The following is a 17430-nucleotide window of genomic DNA, read 5'->3' as shown; positions in this document are numbered from 1 at the left end:
TTTCGCCTCTCTCTCTCTAATGGACGCCGTAAATCCGCTTGACTTTAACAGCCGCGCAAGGGAAAAGCCGCAAGGCCACGGTGGCCACTTGATATAACAGTGCTCAGGGATTATATTGACACTTATTAGACGATCATTTACGTGTGGCTAATAAATGACGACATCCCAAATATTTGGCTACTCCACACTGATGGGCGCCATTTGTAGGCTATATAAGACTGCTCTTATATTATCTGCAATTGAAATTGGCTTATATTATAAACTAACTAGGGCACACAAGTTTGCGCGTCTGAGCAGAATCAAGTTTCGGGCTAAAATAGTTGGCAATCTTCTTTTGACATGAGAGAGAAACTTTGGTGTGATGGAAATGAGAAGCTGACAGCAACACCTGTCTGTGTGTGTGCTTTTTTTTATCCTGCTTTGCATATACGTCGTCATCTCTAATCTTCTTTTTTTCTTTTTTTTCAAAAATGGCGCCGTAGAGTTTGTGTCAACTTGACTTTTCCGTGCGTGACAATTTCGTATTTTTCAAAGTAGATAACTAGATGGGGGGGTCCACTTATACATCTACGTATACATTTCTTTGGCAGATGTGCGAGTATATAGGTTTGAGTTGACTCTCGTTGCATCATCGCACCCAAGTGCAGTATATAGAGTAATTAGCCATCACAGTCGGAACAATCCAGCACAGCATGGGTGGCGTGCGTGACGCGGCTAAATGGACCCGAAATAAAGTCGTATAGGCATTTTTGATATATACAAACAAACGTCACGGATCTATAAATGGGAAAGTTCAAGGGCATCACGAATTGACGACGTCATCGGTGCGCCTATCTAATAAATAATCCGCACCGGATTATAAACACCCGTCGACCTTTTCCCCCGCTATATCATATGAAACATATAGTCGCTGATGCTGTACACACATCATTGATGTGCTATTGATTGGACGGGATGAACTGCGGCATATTTTATTCCTTAATCAATTCTACAATTTAAAATAGCTTAAGCATATTTATTATCCGGAATTATGGAATCATCCCCCATGACCTGCTGCTGGGCTCCGCATATCATAACTGGTGTTTCTATATAGGACCTGGTTGAACTGTATAAGATATAGAGCGAGTCTAATATAAAAGAGCGGAAGCCGCCTAGGCTGGAAGCTGGCCTATAATGTAGCCTAAGATATTATTAAATGAAAAGCAGTGTCAGTCTTTGACGGGCCTTTGATGATGATGATGACGATTGCATCTCTGCTGCTGTGAAATAACATGTCGTATAGATTCGTCTTATATTAAAAAGCTTAATACAATTTAAGGGCGCCGCCGTATATGTCTGATGGTTGCGTTTGAATATTCTAATTCGCAGAAGAGAGGAAGGAAGACGGGCCGGGCAGCAGCAGCAGCGACGATAGAAATCTGACGGGCGCTCACCAGGCGTGATGATATGTGCAGCAGCCCATCTGCCACCGCCGCCGCTCTGTGCTGTACATATATAGGAGCAGAGAACCCGGCCCTGTGTCCGTCTTTCTCTCTTTCTACTTGCTTGCGCTCCTGTTATATTCGGGTGTATATAGTAGTAGTACTATAAGAATTATTAATTTATATTCAGCCAGCCGGCGGGATCCGACGGGATAATGATGCGCACCGTCACTCCCAGCACGTCCAGCAGCATCCCCCCGCCCGAGCGAATCATCTCATCCAGTCTCTCCTCCTCTTCATCCCCGCCGGCCCGAAAGAATAAGAGAAGAAAAGTTGAGAAGAAAGAAAGAAAGAAGAAGAGTTTTGTGCTTCAACAGCGGCAGCAGCAGCAGTTTAGCCCTTTCTCATTTCGCTAGAGAACAAGAGCTGCTGCTGTTGCTGTTGCTGGATGCACCACTCTCCCTTCTCATACTATTCTACGATGATGATGATTATATATATATAATACTGATGATGTGTGTGGGTATATATATATAGAGGCAGCGCGTGGTGTATTATATATGTGATGAGCTGAGAGGAGTGAAATCCCATCGTCTCAACCGCCATGTATATCCCAGTGTAGCGAATTATCAGTCGGCGACAGTCCTGCCCCCGATCATTCCATCAGTAATAATAGAACACAGCATTCCCGGTGTGTTGTATATATATATATAGAATGGCTCTCTATATATAGACTTATTGCATTATCTTGTATTGTATATTATGTATATTCCATGGGCTTATTTAGCTTTTTTTTTGTATTATTCTGTCTAGACTGGAATTTCTATTATTCATGTAAATGGCGAATAGATATCTGCATGGCCCGGTCGGCTCCTCTTGATATTATATTCCGAGTTTCATTTGATTCGGGCGTCTGGCATAATATTGAAGGCTATATTGGCTAATAAGATCAATTCCAGCAGTCGGTGTCTGTCTGACTGTCACAAAGGCACAGAAAAATAACAAAAATATGACACAACAATCGGGAAATATAAAAAGAAGGATCTAATAAGCCACTGCTGATGTGGCTGGGCTGGAGGACTATGCAAAGAATATCATAGCTAATCATCACCGAAATCGATACGACTTTCAAAAATCGATATGATTGTTCTGCGTTGTTATTTTAAAAAGAAACAAAACAAAACCCGGCCCTTAATGTTATCAATAAAAGCCACCGCACGTCCCCGAGTTCGATTTGCTGGGCCACATGTGAGCAGCACAGTATAGCACATAATCTCTCTCCTCTGACTGGCGGCCGCCGGTTTCTAAATCGTCGAATTCGTTGGTCAATAATATCCTTTTCTATTCTATGCCCAGCATTTCCTGGGTACGAACTTGTTCCTTTTTTTCTCTCTTTGATATTGATTTGCCCAGCATTTGTGTGTACATCATTCGACCTATATTTTTCCTCTACACTTTTTTTATCAGCAAACGGACGGCTGACCTTTCCGGGATCCCCCCCCCCCCGTTGGGTATAACGTGCGTTCGTGTATGGGAGCACATTAGTTGGGCACGTTTTTTCCTTTCGCGTCGCCCATCTTCTTCTTCTTGTCCCTTTTTGGCTCCATCACATTTGCTCGTATAGAAGCGGACGGTGAGCGCGTGATGAAACTTTTCACCGTGGCGGGTTCCATCACCAGTCACGCACGCAGATGTATAGAGTCAGCGGCCAGCAGCAGCAGAATCTATACATCTCAAGCAATCTAACGGCTGCAGCTCTCTACAGCTGCTGCTGGGCAGAATATGTCCCCGCGTTTTTCTTTGCTGGCTTGTGCTCGCATCCCTCGCTGCTGATGCGCCCACAGTGTCCACTGACAGACGGCCCTAATGAAGATTGAGAGCGCGCAGAGCCGAGTCACAAGACTCTCGACAAGCGACGGATATACACATGGACGCGCGCATGTAAAAGTTCATCAAAGTATATACAAGACAAAGACGGACGAGAGACAGGATCGGCGACGAGCTGTGCACCTGTATCTAACTGTGCTGCTGCACAAGGAGAAAGAATAATCTTTCTTTTCTTTTCTGCCCAGCGTCATTCGTATTATTCTCTGACATTTGACTCATTATATTGACATTTTATTGACCTTTACAGTTTTATTTGTTCGGGCGCCAGCACTTTTGACTATTATTTTGGGTTTGTGTGCACGACGTTGTGTCTTACGGGGAAAATCATCAACCGACGACGGGCGTAGCAACGATGGATTGAATCAACAAATTGGGACGATTCAATTGAGTTTGGCCGGCAATCTCCACAGCAGCCTGACTTATTGTTAGCCTTCCAGCTATCTATCCGTACATGTACGTACTGTATCTACTCGATTGGTTGATTTTGAGAGTCACGCGGTTATAGTGCCGCTAGGTATTAATAAAGCACACGAATCTTTTGATTTATTTTTCACGGGAATTCATGAATACGTGTTCGAGTGTGCGACAGTCCAAACGTGATCTAGTCCCAGCCGTCGACCTTGAGCGATTTTGGCACTCGCTTTGGCACAATCAAATATGCAATCATAGTTATATATGTGTGCTGAGGGTTTACTGGTTCATACTTTGTTTGTCACGATCGAAATTTCAAAATTTTCCCGCCTGTAAATCAAAAACAGAATCCCGCACGCTCTACATTGGATGACACACCAGCATCACGCAGGATTACATCAGAGCAATGAGAGATATACATGTATCCAGGGCAATTTTAAATAGCCGGAAGGAAGTTGGAAATGAAAGAATAGAAAAAAAACCCTGCAAAATACCCCCGAACAAAACAAAAAAATTGATCGCAAACTCTCGGGATCGATTGTGCTGCTGTGGGCCTTTCCAGTGCTGTGCTGTAGTTCCGGCCAGTCAATAGAGACGATATATCGACGACGAGCATCAGAGAGACCGTGCGGATGTGGATGAAAAAAAAAAATAGTGTGGCGGCCGGCAATGCGTTTATATTTTTTTCCTCAGTCGATTGAAATCCCTGGCACAGTCCAGCACATCAGCCAGCAGCCAAACGTCCGTTTACATTTTCTTCTTTTTTTTTAAAATTCCTTCCCGACGCGTTCACATGTTTAATTCAAAGGAAGACGGACGTGGTCAGATCCGAGGATCCTGTATTAGGCTTTAGACTGATGTACTAGCCTATATGTCTAGAGTATATACTCCTCCTGCTCCTGTATATAGTTATTTCAACCTATAAGCTCTTGAGTGCTTGGCTGCAAAGTTGTCCAACGTCCGATCGGGTCTCCATCTGTATACATCCGCCTTTCGGGAGTGCTGGCGTATAGGATTAAATGACCTATGCATAACATCACCGTATAGATAGATAGAATTGTCTATCAATTCCGACTTGCCAGGGCCATATACATATATATAGGTTTGATGTGTATAATAATAATATGTAGGATATGATTTTCATGTGCAATCTTATATGCTGCGGGCTGTTATTATTATATAAGAACGTTTACATCATCAGCGTTCCTTCTACTTGGCTTGTTTTTCGTGAATGATACTCTGCGAACTCACGTAGGTTGGCAGCATTGAGAGCACGGAACTTGGTTGGGCGTATAAAAGCCAATCAACTGATGTTTTCCCAGAAGTGGGACTCAGCTGCTGCTGGGCTGTTATTTTCTCTGCTCTCTATGTGCTCTATATTTCGCTTTCCTTTTTCTACTTCTTTCTGATAGGTTCGAATGTTGCTGTGTGATCGCCCAGTTATCGCCTTGACCGCGTTGGTCGCCCCCCCCTCCCTGTTTTTTTGTCCGTTTTGTAATATTGATGCTGTCCGTCTGAAATGCTTATAGTACTGGGCTCGACCGGTTTTCTCCCTTGATGGTCCCCAGCGATTTCTTCTCGTCTTCTGCTTGCCACGGTCGGATTCTCTTTTTATAGACACAACGCAGGACTTATGTTACATCCGAATAAAGGCTCTCCTATATGTAGAAAATGTTTATATAGCTCTTACACATGTGTGCAATGACGTCAGAGAGCTGTTGTGCCGCGGGTTGCTGCCGCAAAATAAAAGAAAATCAAAAAAAGATAACGAGGCGGAAAGACGTGCCACGAGCCGCCGGCTTGAATTAAACATTGAGTGGCCATAAAAGTAGCCTACTCCATCAAACTATTCGACTATTCTCTTTTATCGTACTACTTATTATAGACTGGAAAAACAAAAAGAAGGAGGGATTTTTCAGAATCCATCTACTTGCATAATTGGTCACATACACACACATACGTCGTCTTGAATTTAACAGCCCGACAGAAATGGGGAAATAATTGAGTTATCAGAAAACGAATAAAAAATACAGTATGTGACGGACTTTTTTTTTTAAAAAAGAAAATTGATGAACTAAGAAAAGAAGAGACTGATCGAGCGAGGGAAGAATCGTCAATTTGATTCTCGAAGCGCTGATTAATGCGTTTTGATTTTTTTTTAAATTTGGCCGTTTTCTTCTTTCGGAATCGGACAAGATTTGGTTTCCGTGCTGTGTGTTTCAGCTCATTTGCGTAGCAGCTATTCATGTTGAACTGGTGAGCTTATCATCATAATAACATCGCAAGGTGGTGAACATCGCAGCACCTAATTGCATCTCGGGAGATATTCGCTCATTCTTGTGCGCCCTTTTGTTATTATTATACGTTCCACTCTCATTCCAACCATTTGCCTCTTTTCATTTTTCGTTTCGAAGTGCGCTCTTGATTTCTTTTTCAATTTGTGTCTGCACACGGAAATATATAGAACTACAGAACATATCATCACGTTAAAATTAACTGTAACATTTTATACATCTAAATAAATCATCGTCTGGTATTAAGTTTATTCTCTAGCGATCATTTGGCCAAAACACTACCATCTACCAACATTTAGGACTCGGCTATATACACAATTCACATCAGCATTAGGATGTCGCTGCTCCATTCAGCCTCCCATAAATTGCAAACCTGTCGCGGATAGATCCAGCAGCAGCCACTGCGCTTTGTGCTCGATGGCCGCGTGCATGTCCGTCCGCCGATTTCCGAGTATTCCGCACGCCACGCTCAATATATTCCGGCGTCTATAAACCGTAGACATGTGTAGTTGTACTGTACTACATATAGTACCAGTATAGTCTGGTACATTTGATATAAATGGCGAAAATCAGCAGGGGGAAACTGGGCTCTTTTCCCAAATGACTTGTCCGCGTCCAGCTTTCGCCCTACTCTCCCGCAAAACCGTCAACGCATGGCTGGCCAGCAGCACGAAACCCATCCCGAATATTATAGAGCTCCGCGTATAGTCGCTGGCCCTCCTCAGGAGAAAGCGGGTGCCTCACCATCATCCCAAGTTGTCTTATTACCACAGCAGATGCAATGTTATAGAGTAAAGCTTTGCTATTACCTCCGCGTTATTTCGCATCTTGACACAAATGGGTGCATTCGAAATTGCGGAAGCGAACGACGAAGACCGGATATAATATCATAGAGATAATGTCCAAGTCTGGACGGAGGCATTCATAATAAGCGCGCTTCGGAGCTGACCGATGATGATATTTGCTATAATATGCCACCGAGTCCATCCGAGTCCATCGTCTGTACCGTAATGAAACTTGTATATTTCCATAGAGGAAGCCCTCGACTGTGTCCACCGTCGGATTGGCGTCGTGAAAAGTTTGGCACAGTTTGGGTGCGATGGTGGCCCCGTTTATTTCCCTATCAGCTCCCGGGGTCTTAATTGACTAGTTGGGGCGCGATCTAACAGCACCAGGAGTGTGTGTGTGCAGTGCCGGGGTATAGTAGCTATAGTAGCCTAAGTGCGCAGCAGAGATGGGAATAACTCCGTCAGCTATTAGTCGGTGCAACAGACACATAGAGACATCAGTAACTTTGTCGGCTGCTACTGCTGCTGCTGCTCCAGCATAATGTTGCCCGGCAGCAAAACTTTGGCATTTGATAACGACTCCTCCGACTGCATACGCAGTCCGGAATAGCAGCAACTCTCGAAATTGGTTTAATGTCCATTCGGGGGGTTGAGTGATGCTACCAGTTTCTATCTCCCTATCTCTCTATCTCTCTCTATCCGTCCTGGATCTATCCACACGCCGCATTATTGTTGTGCGCGCGTATAAAGGGAGAGACACGTCAAACGGTCCCGCAGAGTCCGCGTGAGTGGCCGCTGGGAAATGTCCCAACAAACAAAGTTAGATCTCCCAGCAACTGCGGATGACACATCGCAGGAGCGGGAGCAGCGGGAAGCCCAGCATTGTGTGATGGAATCACGATGAGTGGCGGAATGAATACATCGACACGTCTAAAGATGTGAGAGGGGCAGCAACTCGGACGTATATAAACTTGTGGGGCTGTGTGTGTGCATCTTTCGGCCATCCGTCGGATGCAGCCGCGTCACGCACAGCAACAGCATCCAGCAGAAGCAGCAGCCTTCCGGGCAAAAATAAAAGTTGGACTAGAAAGAAAAGAGGATAACTATTCCGATTCCGGCAAACGGAGATCGGAATGGGACGATCGTGGGAGAGTTTGAGGTGCGCAAAATATAACCGCCAGCTGATGGTATAATAAGTGCCATCTATAAAGCTTCTCCATCCATCCACGTACATACATACATATTCATGCATAATGGATGCGATGATGCGTGCCGCTCCTGCATGTGAATGCTCACCGTGAAACGATTCACGACGTGGAACGGAGTGTATTTGTTGGTCTGTGTCGCATCCAACTTAACTGCGAATGCTGGTTCAATATATACCAGCAAACGAAGAATGGCACACCGGGGGCTTTAGATTTAGTCCCGGGGTCGGTGGTGCGCGCCTCTATGCTGCTGCCAGAGACGTCTGTTGTATACCGTTCCGCTCGTTCCCGCCCGTTCCCGCCTGTTCCAACCGGAACCTCTTTCTCCCTTGACAACAAGAGGGAGGGGAAAATATCGAAGAGCATCTTGGGCCCGTTGCTGCTCCTGTCTAGAGGCTCCCAAAGTGGATCGAGATCACAGACCGGCGCCTATATGTCAAATGCATTTGATTCGTGTGGGCCCATATATTAGTACTATCGAGGCTTTCCAGCAAGTTCGACCCTATATAGTACATATAACTCTACATCGACGACGAAGTTGGAGAGAGAAAATCCTGCCGCCGCAATCCTTTAGCCATCGGGGGCAAATGGCCTTTAGAATCTACATCCCAGCAACCAGGAAACTTTGAGGGCTTCTTTCAAGTTCACAGAGTTCACTAGATAGATCTGAGCGGGGGGATAATGTTTTTCCCTCTCTATTATATAGTACATCCAGCAGCTGCAGCGTATCATGAAGTAGAGCTGAATAGCAGGCGTATATAGATGTGTGTGTGTGTGCAGTGCCGGCGCAATTGCGCTCGGTGATTTGCTTTAATTGTTCGGGGCACACCCAAAGCTAATCAAAAGGCGACGCCGACCGAAGACAATAAGAGAATGGGAAAAGGAAAATAAGAAAAAGACGGAGAAGCTGAGAAGGGAAAGACAAGAGAGAATGATGGGATATTGCACACTGCCGGGTCCCCCAAACAGCAAATCGATTGGGAACCCCCTCCACAGCACTATAGACTATATAGCTGGATATATAGAGATGAGCCCAAGTCTATATACACACATATACAGTTGCTTTTGTGCTGTGTGTGAAAGGCCGGGCTGCGATCTGCTCCCAAACTATGATCCCCCACCAAATTTCAATTTCCTGACGCCGGCGTTCAAAGAGCGAAATTCCGCCACCCCCCCACATTTTTTTGCTTCCAGCAAAATGGACTTTGGGTGTTAATGTACTATAGGGCGGTGGCGCTGGCCAGTTGGAAGGAACTTGCGGGAGCGACGTCAGAGACTTGATGTGGCCCAAAAGGCAAGTTACGATTCACTCTGGTGGGTTGACAGGGCGACGCCCTTGAATCGAAACAGCATTAAGGGTCGAGCGACAGCGCGGCAGCAGCAGCACAAGTGACGACGTGATTGAAAAATAACCCCAAAAAGTCCAAAGGGTGATGCGGTGATGGTTCTCCGTAAGAAAACCGACTTAACCTTTAATGTACTACCCCAAGGTATTGTCGTTGGCGTCACAGAATCGCAGCCAATATCCAAACGACCAAAGTGGTGATTCCTATATAGATTATATTAAGTCTAACAAGATCCAGTTTCACCTCTTGAGCTGCTGCCGGAGCTGCTGGAGAGACATTCTGCCAACTTCTAATAGCTTTTCTTACTAGTCGCCTTTTATATAAATGTCCTCGGGCAAAAGTCAATCCTTTTACTGTACCAGGAGCAAAAGAGTCTCAAAGGTCGTCATGTGCTGCTGCTGGTCAACCGAGTCGGCTGCTATACGCACTTGACTGGCAGGTATTATATAACCACACCCCTATTTCTCAAAATCACATGGAAAAAAAAGAAAATACTCGACGCTGGCGCCTCCTATCGATTTGAATGGCCGTCCATCTGACATCACAGGACCGGAGTCACAGGACCGAGGAGAGAGACTCTCCGTTGAGGCGGAACTGGCACAAGCCGAAAGTGAATAACAATGGATCGAAGAACTCGGAATTAAAGTCATCGGTTGGTACAACTTATTTGAAGGACCTGCAAGAAGTTGGCCAGTGTTGTGTATGCACTCTACCAAACGTTGTAAGGATCTATATTAAAGAAATGATGGGAAGCGAGGCTAAAGACCCATCGCCGTGCTGCATGGCCACGCGCTCCGGCGGAAAGGTTGCAGCCGTATATAGACGAGGATTAGGTGGAATTTTTGGAAAAAAACAAACAAACTTATTTTATTTCTTTCTCCTAGTGCCCCAGGCTATTGAACGCCCTGATGTACATTTGCGAGCAGAAAAGATTGCAGCTTTTTCCGCCCCCCTTTTAAGGATTTTTCTTTTCTGATTCGATTCAAAGTTTTCTTTGTTGTTTACTTCGCCATGGTTGTTTATACAAAGCATTTAGGTAGGCCTGCATCCTGCTGCATACGGTTTTCTCCTATTTTTAGACAGGGCTGTTTTTGCGCTTCCTGTTTTTTCCTGTTCCTGTTCATTTTTGGGCCGTTTGCATGGGCAATAAGTCGACGGTCGTTTGGCCAGAGAATAAAAACGACACATGATTTACTCGCGTATGGCCTCGATTTGTTTGAATATAAAGAAACCCAGGGTCTTCCCCCTTTTTATTTTTGATTCCATCAATTCCAGCAACGCCCACCATAACCGGAAGGACTTTTTACCATCTCCAAAGAGGCAAAAAAGGAAATCCCGTCAAGAATGCGAAAATCTCTTGCACCGGGAAGGAACGCGGGCGCAGGTCGGGTTCAAGCGCACGGCAGCGTAATATTACGCAAATAGTACGGCGGCATAGCGTCGAATTCGGTACGGAATAATTTGAATTCTGCGCGCGGGCGACACGAAACACAAGAGCCAACCAGCAGAGCCAAAAGTGCACAACTCACGCACACGCATCAGTAAATGGCCCGGGTGGTCGACATCTCGCTGCCGACCGGAGCCCAGCATCCAGCAGCAGCAGCAGAAGCAAAGCGCTGGGGAATTGAATTGCAAAAAGATAACGACCGTGCAGCAGCACAGCAAAGTGCACATCATGTAAAGAAATAACCGGAACTAATAAATCCGCAAGACTTGGAATTCTGCTGCTGCGCACAGCACAGCCTTGATTTCACTTGGAAATGAATACATGAATATATCAAAGGAATGATCTGGTACCCTTCTAGACATTACGATTCCGACTGTTGCGTGATGTCCTAGCGCCTGATCTATTCGAGTTCATTTAAAAGAAATGAAATTGGCGGCATCACATACCTCGCATTTGGGGAATTCTCCCTGCGGCGTTTCCTTCTTCCATCCGAGCAGAGGCGGAATGGAGACGAGGCCGCTCAGGATCCAGACGGTGGTGATCATGATGACACAGCGCTCGGGCGTCCGCTTGCGCAGGTACTCGATGGCGTGAGTGATGGACCAGTAACGATCCAAACTGATGAGGCAGAGGTTCATGATGCTGGACGTGCAGAGGAGGACGTCGACGGCCGAGTGGACGTCGCACCACCACTGGCCAAACACCCAGTAGCCCATCATCTCGTTGGCCAGAGAGAACGGCATGATGATGGCGCCCAGCAGACAGTCGGCCACGGCCAGCGAGCCGATGAACCAGTTCTGAATGCCCTTGAGCGAGCGCTCGGTGGCGATGGCGATGATGACCAGAATGTTGCCGCCGACGATGATGATCATGATGAAGGTGACAAAGATCGAAGCGATGACCAAACCCAGCGGTGTGTAACCGCTCGGATAGACGGGACTGGTCCACCAGTTAGTGCCGTTGCCATCGCCGTCGGCCTCATCGAAAATGACGGCGTCTTCTACCTCGTCGTTTTGGTCCTCCTCCACTCCTTGGTCGTCGTCGTCGTCGTCTTCCGTCTCGTTCAGAAACGACGTCCAATTAGTGTCAGAGCTCAATTGGAGAAGAAACTCGTTTTCGGATGACGGCGACAATTCCATCGAGTCGGACAACTCTTGGCCAGCAGCATCATCAGAGTCTGACCAGCTCCAAAGAGCTTCTCTTCGGCTGCTGGACCTGATGTCGGCGGCCGTCTGAGCGGTCGCTGCAGAGACGTCCAGCACCAGAGTCGCCATAAAGGTCACCACCATCACCAGGGCTATCACCGACTTCATCTTCCTCCTCCTGCCACGGTCGTCAACATCAGTCAACACGGACGTAGTGCGGAGCCGCCGGGGCGTCAGACTCTGATGATGGTCCAGTCTGGGCGGTGGCAGCAGCAGCAGTTGGTTCATTAGCGGCAGAAGTGATACTACTCTCCAAAGGACACAAGACACGGCCAGCAGTTGATGTAACAACAGCAAATAATCTATGACAATTTGGGAAACGGTAACCGGAGCGACGATTGGACGACGTCATCCCTGAATAAAACCAACAAACTCTAAAAAAAAAATAAAACATTAAAAAAAAATTAATAAATCGACGCTTTGATTAACATTAACACCGTAGGCTATATACAGGCTTGTTGCATCTGATGACATTGGCGTATAACAAACAGGGATAGCATGGCAACAAGAAAAAACAAAAATAGGTAAAAAGATCAATCGATTAGATGCCCTTACGTCATCTTTCGTTGACCTGGCCGTCCGTCAACGACTTTTGTGTTCCTTTTTTAGTTTTTTTTAATGTTGAAGACCGCGGCTATTTTAGACGCAGATTTTTTTTTTAACTCTTGGCCGACGCCCAGTTTCTTAAAAACTGGTGGAAATGTCACGCACCTACAGACACACAGTGTCTTTCATCGGCATCTTTTCTTATTTCGTATGCAAGTCAGACGATAGTGACAATAATGACGGGAATATCAAACAGATGAAAGACAAAGGTCCGATTGATCTGGGCGTCCAACTTGCCGTGAAAAGAAATGAAGCAACTTTATTACACTGTAAAAGTCGTATATAATTGAATTCTGTTGGTGGTACTTCAATAATTGATCGCTTGCAAATTGGCAGGGCAAATTGAACTATGTATGTGTCCTTTGGAGCGTTTTGGTTGGAAAACGCAATCCAGTCGGTTTACATTACAAAATTACGTCACCAAGGCGACAAGCACGTAATATTCTGAACATATGCAAATTCCGGAGCTCGGCGTCCTTCCGTTTTAATTAAATGTCGCATTTCTCTTACATTACGTGCAAGGCTTCGTCGTAGCTCGAAAGAATGATTTAATAATTTCCAGAAGTGACACCTAGCAATAGTTTGGCTTTGTTTGGTTTTTCCAGAATTCCGTTTCGGTGGAAACGTTGATAGAAAAAAAAGCTCTACATTCCCATCCAATTTCACGCCGTGCTGGATTTTAAATTTTATTCACAATAATATAATACCGCTTTTCCCATTTTAAAGGAGCAGATGATAATAATAAGTGAAAATTGTTCAGACAAGATATATACATCAGTTGATTAAATGCGCCAGCTATATTATGTAATGATAATTCAATCAACCAAATTAATATAATGAAAATGCTTTTTATAGAGGTGCTGCACTTACAATTTGACTGTTGGCTTGATAGTCGGTCACTGATGCTGGCTATATATAGGGTTCATGTTTATGTTGTTGTTATTCCTGGCGTTTGTCCATTTCGGAGAAATAACTTTGAAAAAATAGACGACACTATCGAGAATAAATTGCCGGGTCTTTTATTTTTATAGCCACTTTCGGATGAACGATCAGAGAGTTTTCCTCTTTTAACACTGGGCACAGAACAACATGTCGATCACTTTTGATGGGCAATTCATCAAAGTCGTTATTAACAATCAAGAATCCCGCGAATAATTTAATGGTCGAGCGTCACTGGCGGCCATCAGAGATGACGGCGGCCGATTCGACGACGTAGCGAAGAAGAAATAGGGCGCAATAATAAACAGCCTGGAGATGATTTCAGCAGCATATAATCACATTAACGCGATTTCTCTTTTGTTTCAACTCTCGGCGCTCTACTGGAAATCAACAAAAGCTGATACGAAGAAAATAGAATAAGGGGAAAAGGGTGTCTAAAACTCGCTAATTCTCTACTAATATTATACTGGTGACAATAAAAACCCCACACGTCTATAGAGTAGCGCACGTCCGTGTTGCTGGATGCCAACTACTTGCCATCGGCCGCCCGGTTGAGACTTTTCACCAGCACTGGTTCCGTGACGGATGCGAGAGACGAAAAGTCCGCGCACAGCAGCAGCCGCCGCCGCCGCTCACGGAGGGGTGAACTGGGTGGAATATGTACACACACACGCGGGACTCGGGAAAGGACGGAAAGGGGGTGGTGGGAGGTTTTGGCTGTTGCTGAGTATAAGTTGGACTGAAAGAGAGAGAAGTGGATCCCCCCTTGTCGTCCGGGCGGAACCGCGTCACCCTATCTAACGTGTGGCCGTCTCAACTTGCGACGCCTTATGGCAGAACGCAGGCGCGGGAATATAGTACATCGAATTAGACATTCCTCATCTCTTTCACGCGGCGTTCAAACCAGAGAGCAGCAGCAGCATACGTATATACACATGATATATAGGACTAACTATATAGACGCACTGCACGGATATACATGTATTATTATGTATTACCGGGCGAATAGTTGGCCAGCCATGTATACAGTCTAGTATAGAGATATAGATGTATATACAGGCAGCCTTTTACTTATTTGTTTGTGAGCCGGTTTGATTCTTTTGACACGCCCAATTTTTTTGTTCTCGTCCAAAAAGGCTTTTACAACAACAGTTCAGCTTCTTTTTTCTTGAGTTGGCGCGTACAACTTGTTACAGAGCGGCAGAGCTTTCTCTATCTCAATACGCACACACACACAGAGAGAGAACAGTGTGCTGCTGGGGTTGTTTGTCTATTCTGTAAAGTTGCATTCCTTTGACTATATATACCTATGAGAACGCTGCCTGTGCTGCTGCTGCTGCGCTTCACCTGCAACTTACACTTTATATAACACGGCAGACACGCGCCTTTCTTATTCCCACAGTTTTGCACATTCAAACTTTTCCGGCCTGCATATAGATAATATGAAACGAAGGTCGATAATAATACCACAGGAAACGATCACAAAGAGATTTTGAGCAGCAGCACAGCAAAGAAATCAATAAAGAGCAGCCAAAACATACTAGGTATACGGCAGCAGAAATTAGAAATGCTCCCCAGTTTTTTTTTTTTTTCACGCATCGATTATTTTCGCCGGGATCGTTTACTTTGCGAATCAATCCTCCCTACTGATGCTGCCCCGTACTCATGTGCAGCTTTATACTGTATTGTAAGTATACGCGGTCATAAAAGATACGATCGAGTCGGGACGGAAAAAAATACGTGAGATATATCCACTGTGGTTTGACGTGAGGATCAAGAGCATCAGATAATACGACATTAAAATGTGAAGAGAGACCCTTTAAACACTCCCGAGGGGTGGAGTCTGGCAGCACATCTATCGTCAACCAGCCGCGCGACCAGCAACTGCAGCAGCGTTCATCCTCTTGAGTTGCAAAAAAATCGGCATGATTGAAATCACACGGTAAAAAAAGAAATTTAAAAATTTATTTAGACGCGAAGAGATATTGAATAGTCGCGCATTTTCCCATTTCGTTGTGAGCTCTTCCTATAGCTCGTCGTCCCATATCCCATTGAAAGTGAATTTTCCTTTTGCCCGGTTGGAAAATTGATATATCAATCGAAGAGTTGATTGCCGTTCGTTGGGTATATTATATGGATTCATCAACCGCCATTCTGTTTATCCACACACATGGACTTGCTCTTCTGTTCAATCCCATAATTGTGATGGTCGGTCCTTCAAAAAAGAAAGAATTAAAACCCGAGTGCGCATTAATTAATAAATAAATCCGCCATCGCTATGAGGGTCGTCAACGTGTCTAGTGGCGTAGAAAGTGATTTCCTTATAGTTATAACCAGCACGGTACATTCAGTCTCTCGGGCAACCACAGCAGCGGGATTTTGATGTGTACGAATGTCTACGAATAATTAAATGTAATTCCTTGATAAAGTACAACGTCGCGACGTTCCCGGTGACTCTATTATTCACCCAGCCATGATTCCGGCCATTTTTATGATTAGCGTGTTGCAGCACTTGTGCCGCAGGTATAATCAATAAAAGGCACTCTCTCCATCGACGATTTTCACTATTTACCATCACATCAGACATTGTAACTGCATCGACCTAACCATTGTATATGGCCAATTTTTGTTTTTATTCTGTATTACGTGGGAAGAAAGCGATTTTGACGATCGGCAGTTAATGGATGCTGGGATTGATGCTGATATGGATAGCCTATTTATAGAATGCTTTAGAACTCTATTGGACGCGAGTGGGCTGTGATGTATATCTCTTTCGATAGAATTGGATGACAAGATCAAGGAAATGTGAATCAACTCTTTATGTGCTGTGCCCATTGTTTCACCCAAAAGTTCCGTCCCAGAGTTCCAACGAGACACACAGCAGACGCGCGGGTCTAATGCTGTGGGAAGTTGGTTTTCACCGGCGTTTTGATGCTGATGCGCTGGCTTGAATTCGGAGAACAGCAATTGAAAAGATCTCCCTTTCGGCTGGGCGCGCATTTATATATATAATACAGATTCAACTGCGTATGAACAAGCAAGCTAGCCTACTTTATACAGCCACTTTAGTTGGAGGGCTCTAAATATCTAAATATTAGCTTGCTATTCGCAGCATATAAAGAAGCGTAATCGAAATCACTTTGATCCTTTTGGTGGGTCTCGTATAGGTTATCTCTCTCTATATTACCGCTAGCGATATGACTGTTGTATGTGCACACAGCGAAAAATGTTATTAGCTTTTTCCCCCTTTGGCATCACCTCCAAATCATTTTGTGATTCACTTTTTCTTTTCATCTGTCGTTATTGGCCGGATGTACAACTGGGCGACTTTTTCTTCCTTCCTCCATTTCCTGTTTTTCGCTCGGTGTCGAATGACGAACCCCGACCTTATCAACATTTTTCTTCCCCCTAAATCAAAACTGTAATCACATCACAGAAAGCTTGTTTCGAACGTCTTTGGGGATGTCTCCCGTGTTGTCGCCGATAAAAACAAACGATTCACGATAGTGCGTAATATGCACGATTCAATTTTGATTCTTTTTATTTTAGTTTACAGGCGACGCCATTAGAGCGTCAAGTTTAGGTCAGTGGGGGGGGGGGGGGGGTTAGTTTCTCCGAGTTTGTATGTGTGTGCCTCTTGTCTCTCTACTTCCCCCAACGGCCTTTTGTCAATCAACACAACCGACGACAGCAGCAACTCACACAGAGGCACACTTGTTCTGCTGCTTTTTGGTCCTTGCCGGTTCGTCTGTTGTTCCACGAGAGGAGCCAAACAGAAAAGGAGGAAAAGCGGACGGCGAAAAGAATATTTATAAGACAAGTCGTCAAATATGTCTGTACGTATGCTACATGCGGATAATAAAAAAGGCACCAGGAACAAA

The 17430-nt window shown here is 45.0% G+C and overlaps 1 protein-coding gene across 2 annotated transcripts in view; it reads right to left on the bottom strand.

Annotated features, from left to right (window-relative positions):
• Positions 1 to 14106, bottom strand: part of LOC124335798 — a 29858-nt gene extending 15752 nt beyond the window's left edge. Inside the window, exons 1-2 of one of the 2 annotated variants that reach the window (XM_046789258.1) lie at positions 13481 to 14106; positions 11246 to 12378 (exon numbers count right to left, since the gene is read on the bottom strand). In XM_046789258.1, coding sequence (XP_046645214.1) covers positions 11246 to 12232 — 987 coding nt within the window. In that variant the 5' untranslated portion in view covers positions 12233 to 12378; positions 13481 to 14106. The remainder of the gene's footprint in view (positions 1 to 11245; positions 12379 to 13480) is intronic. The other variant, XM_046789257.1, reaches the window with a different exon arrangement.
• Positions 14107 to 17430: the final 3324 nt, after the last annotated feature.

This window comes from Daphnia pulicaria, chromosome 4 (genome assembly GCF_021234035.1).
Source record: "Daphnia pulicaria isolate SC F1-1A chromosome 4, SC_F0-13Bv2, whole genome shotgun sequence".
NCBI lineage: Eukaryota > Metazoa > Arthropoda > Branchiopoda > Diplostraca > Daphniidae > Daphnia > Daphnia pulicaria.
The sequence above is the reverse complement of the archived record's forward strand: the minus strand, read 5'-3'. Positions and strand labels throughout refer to the sequence as shown.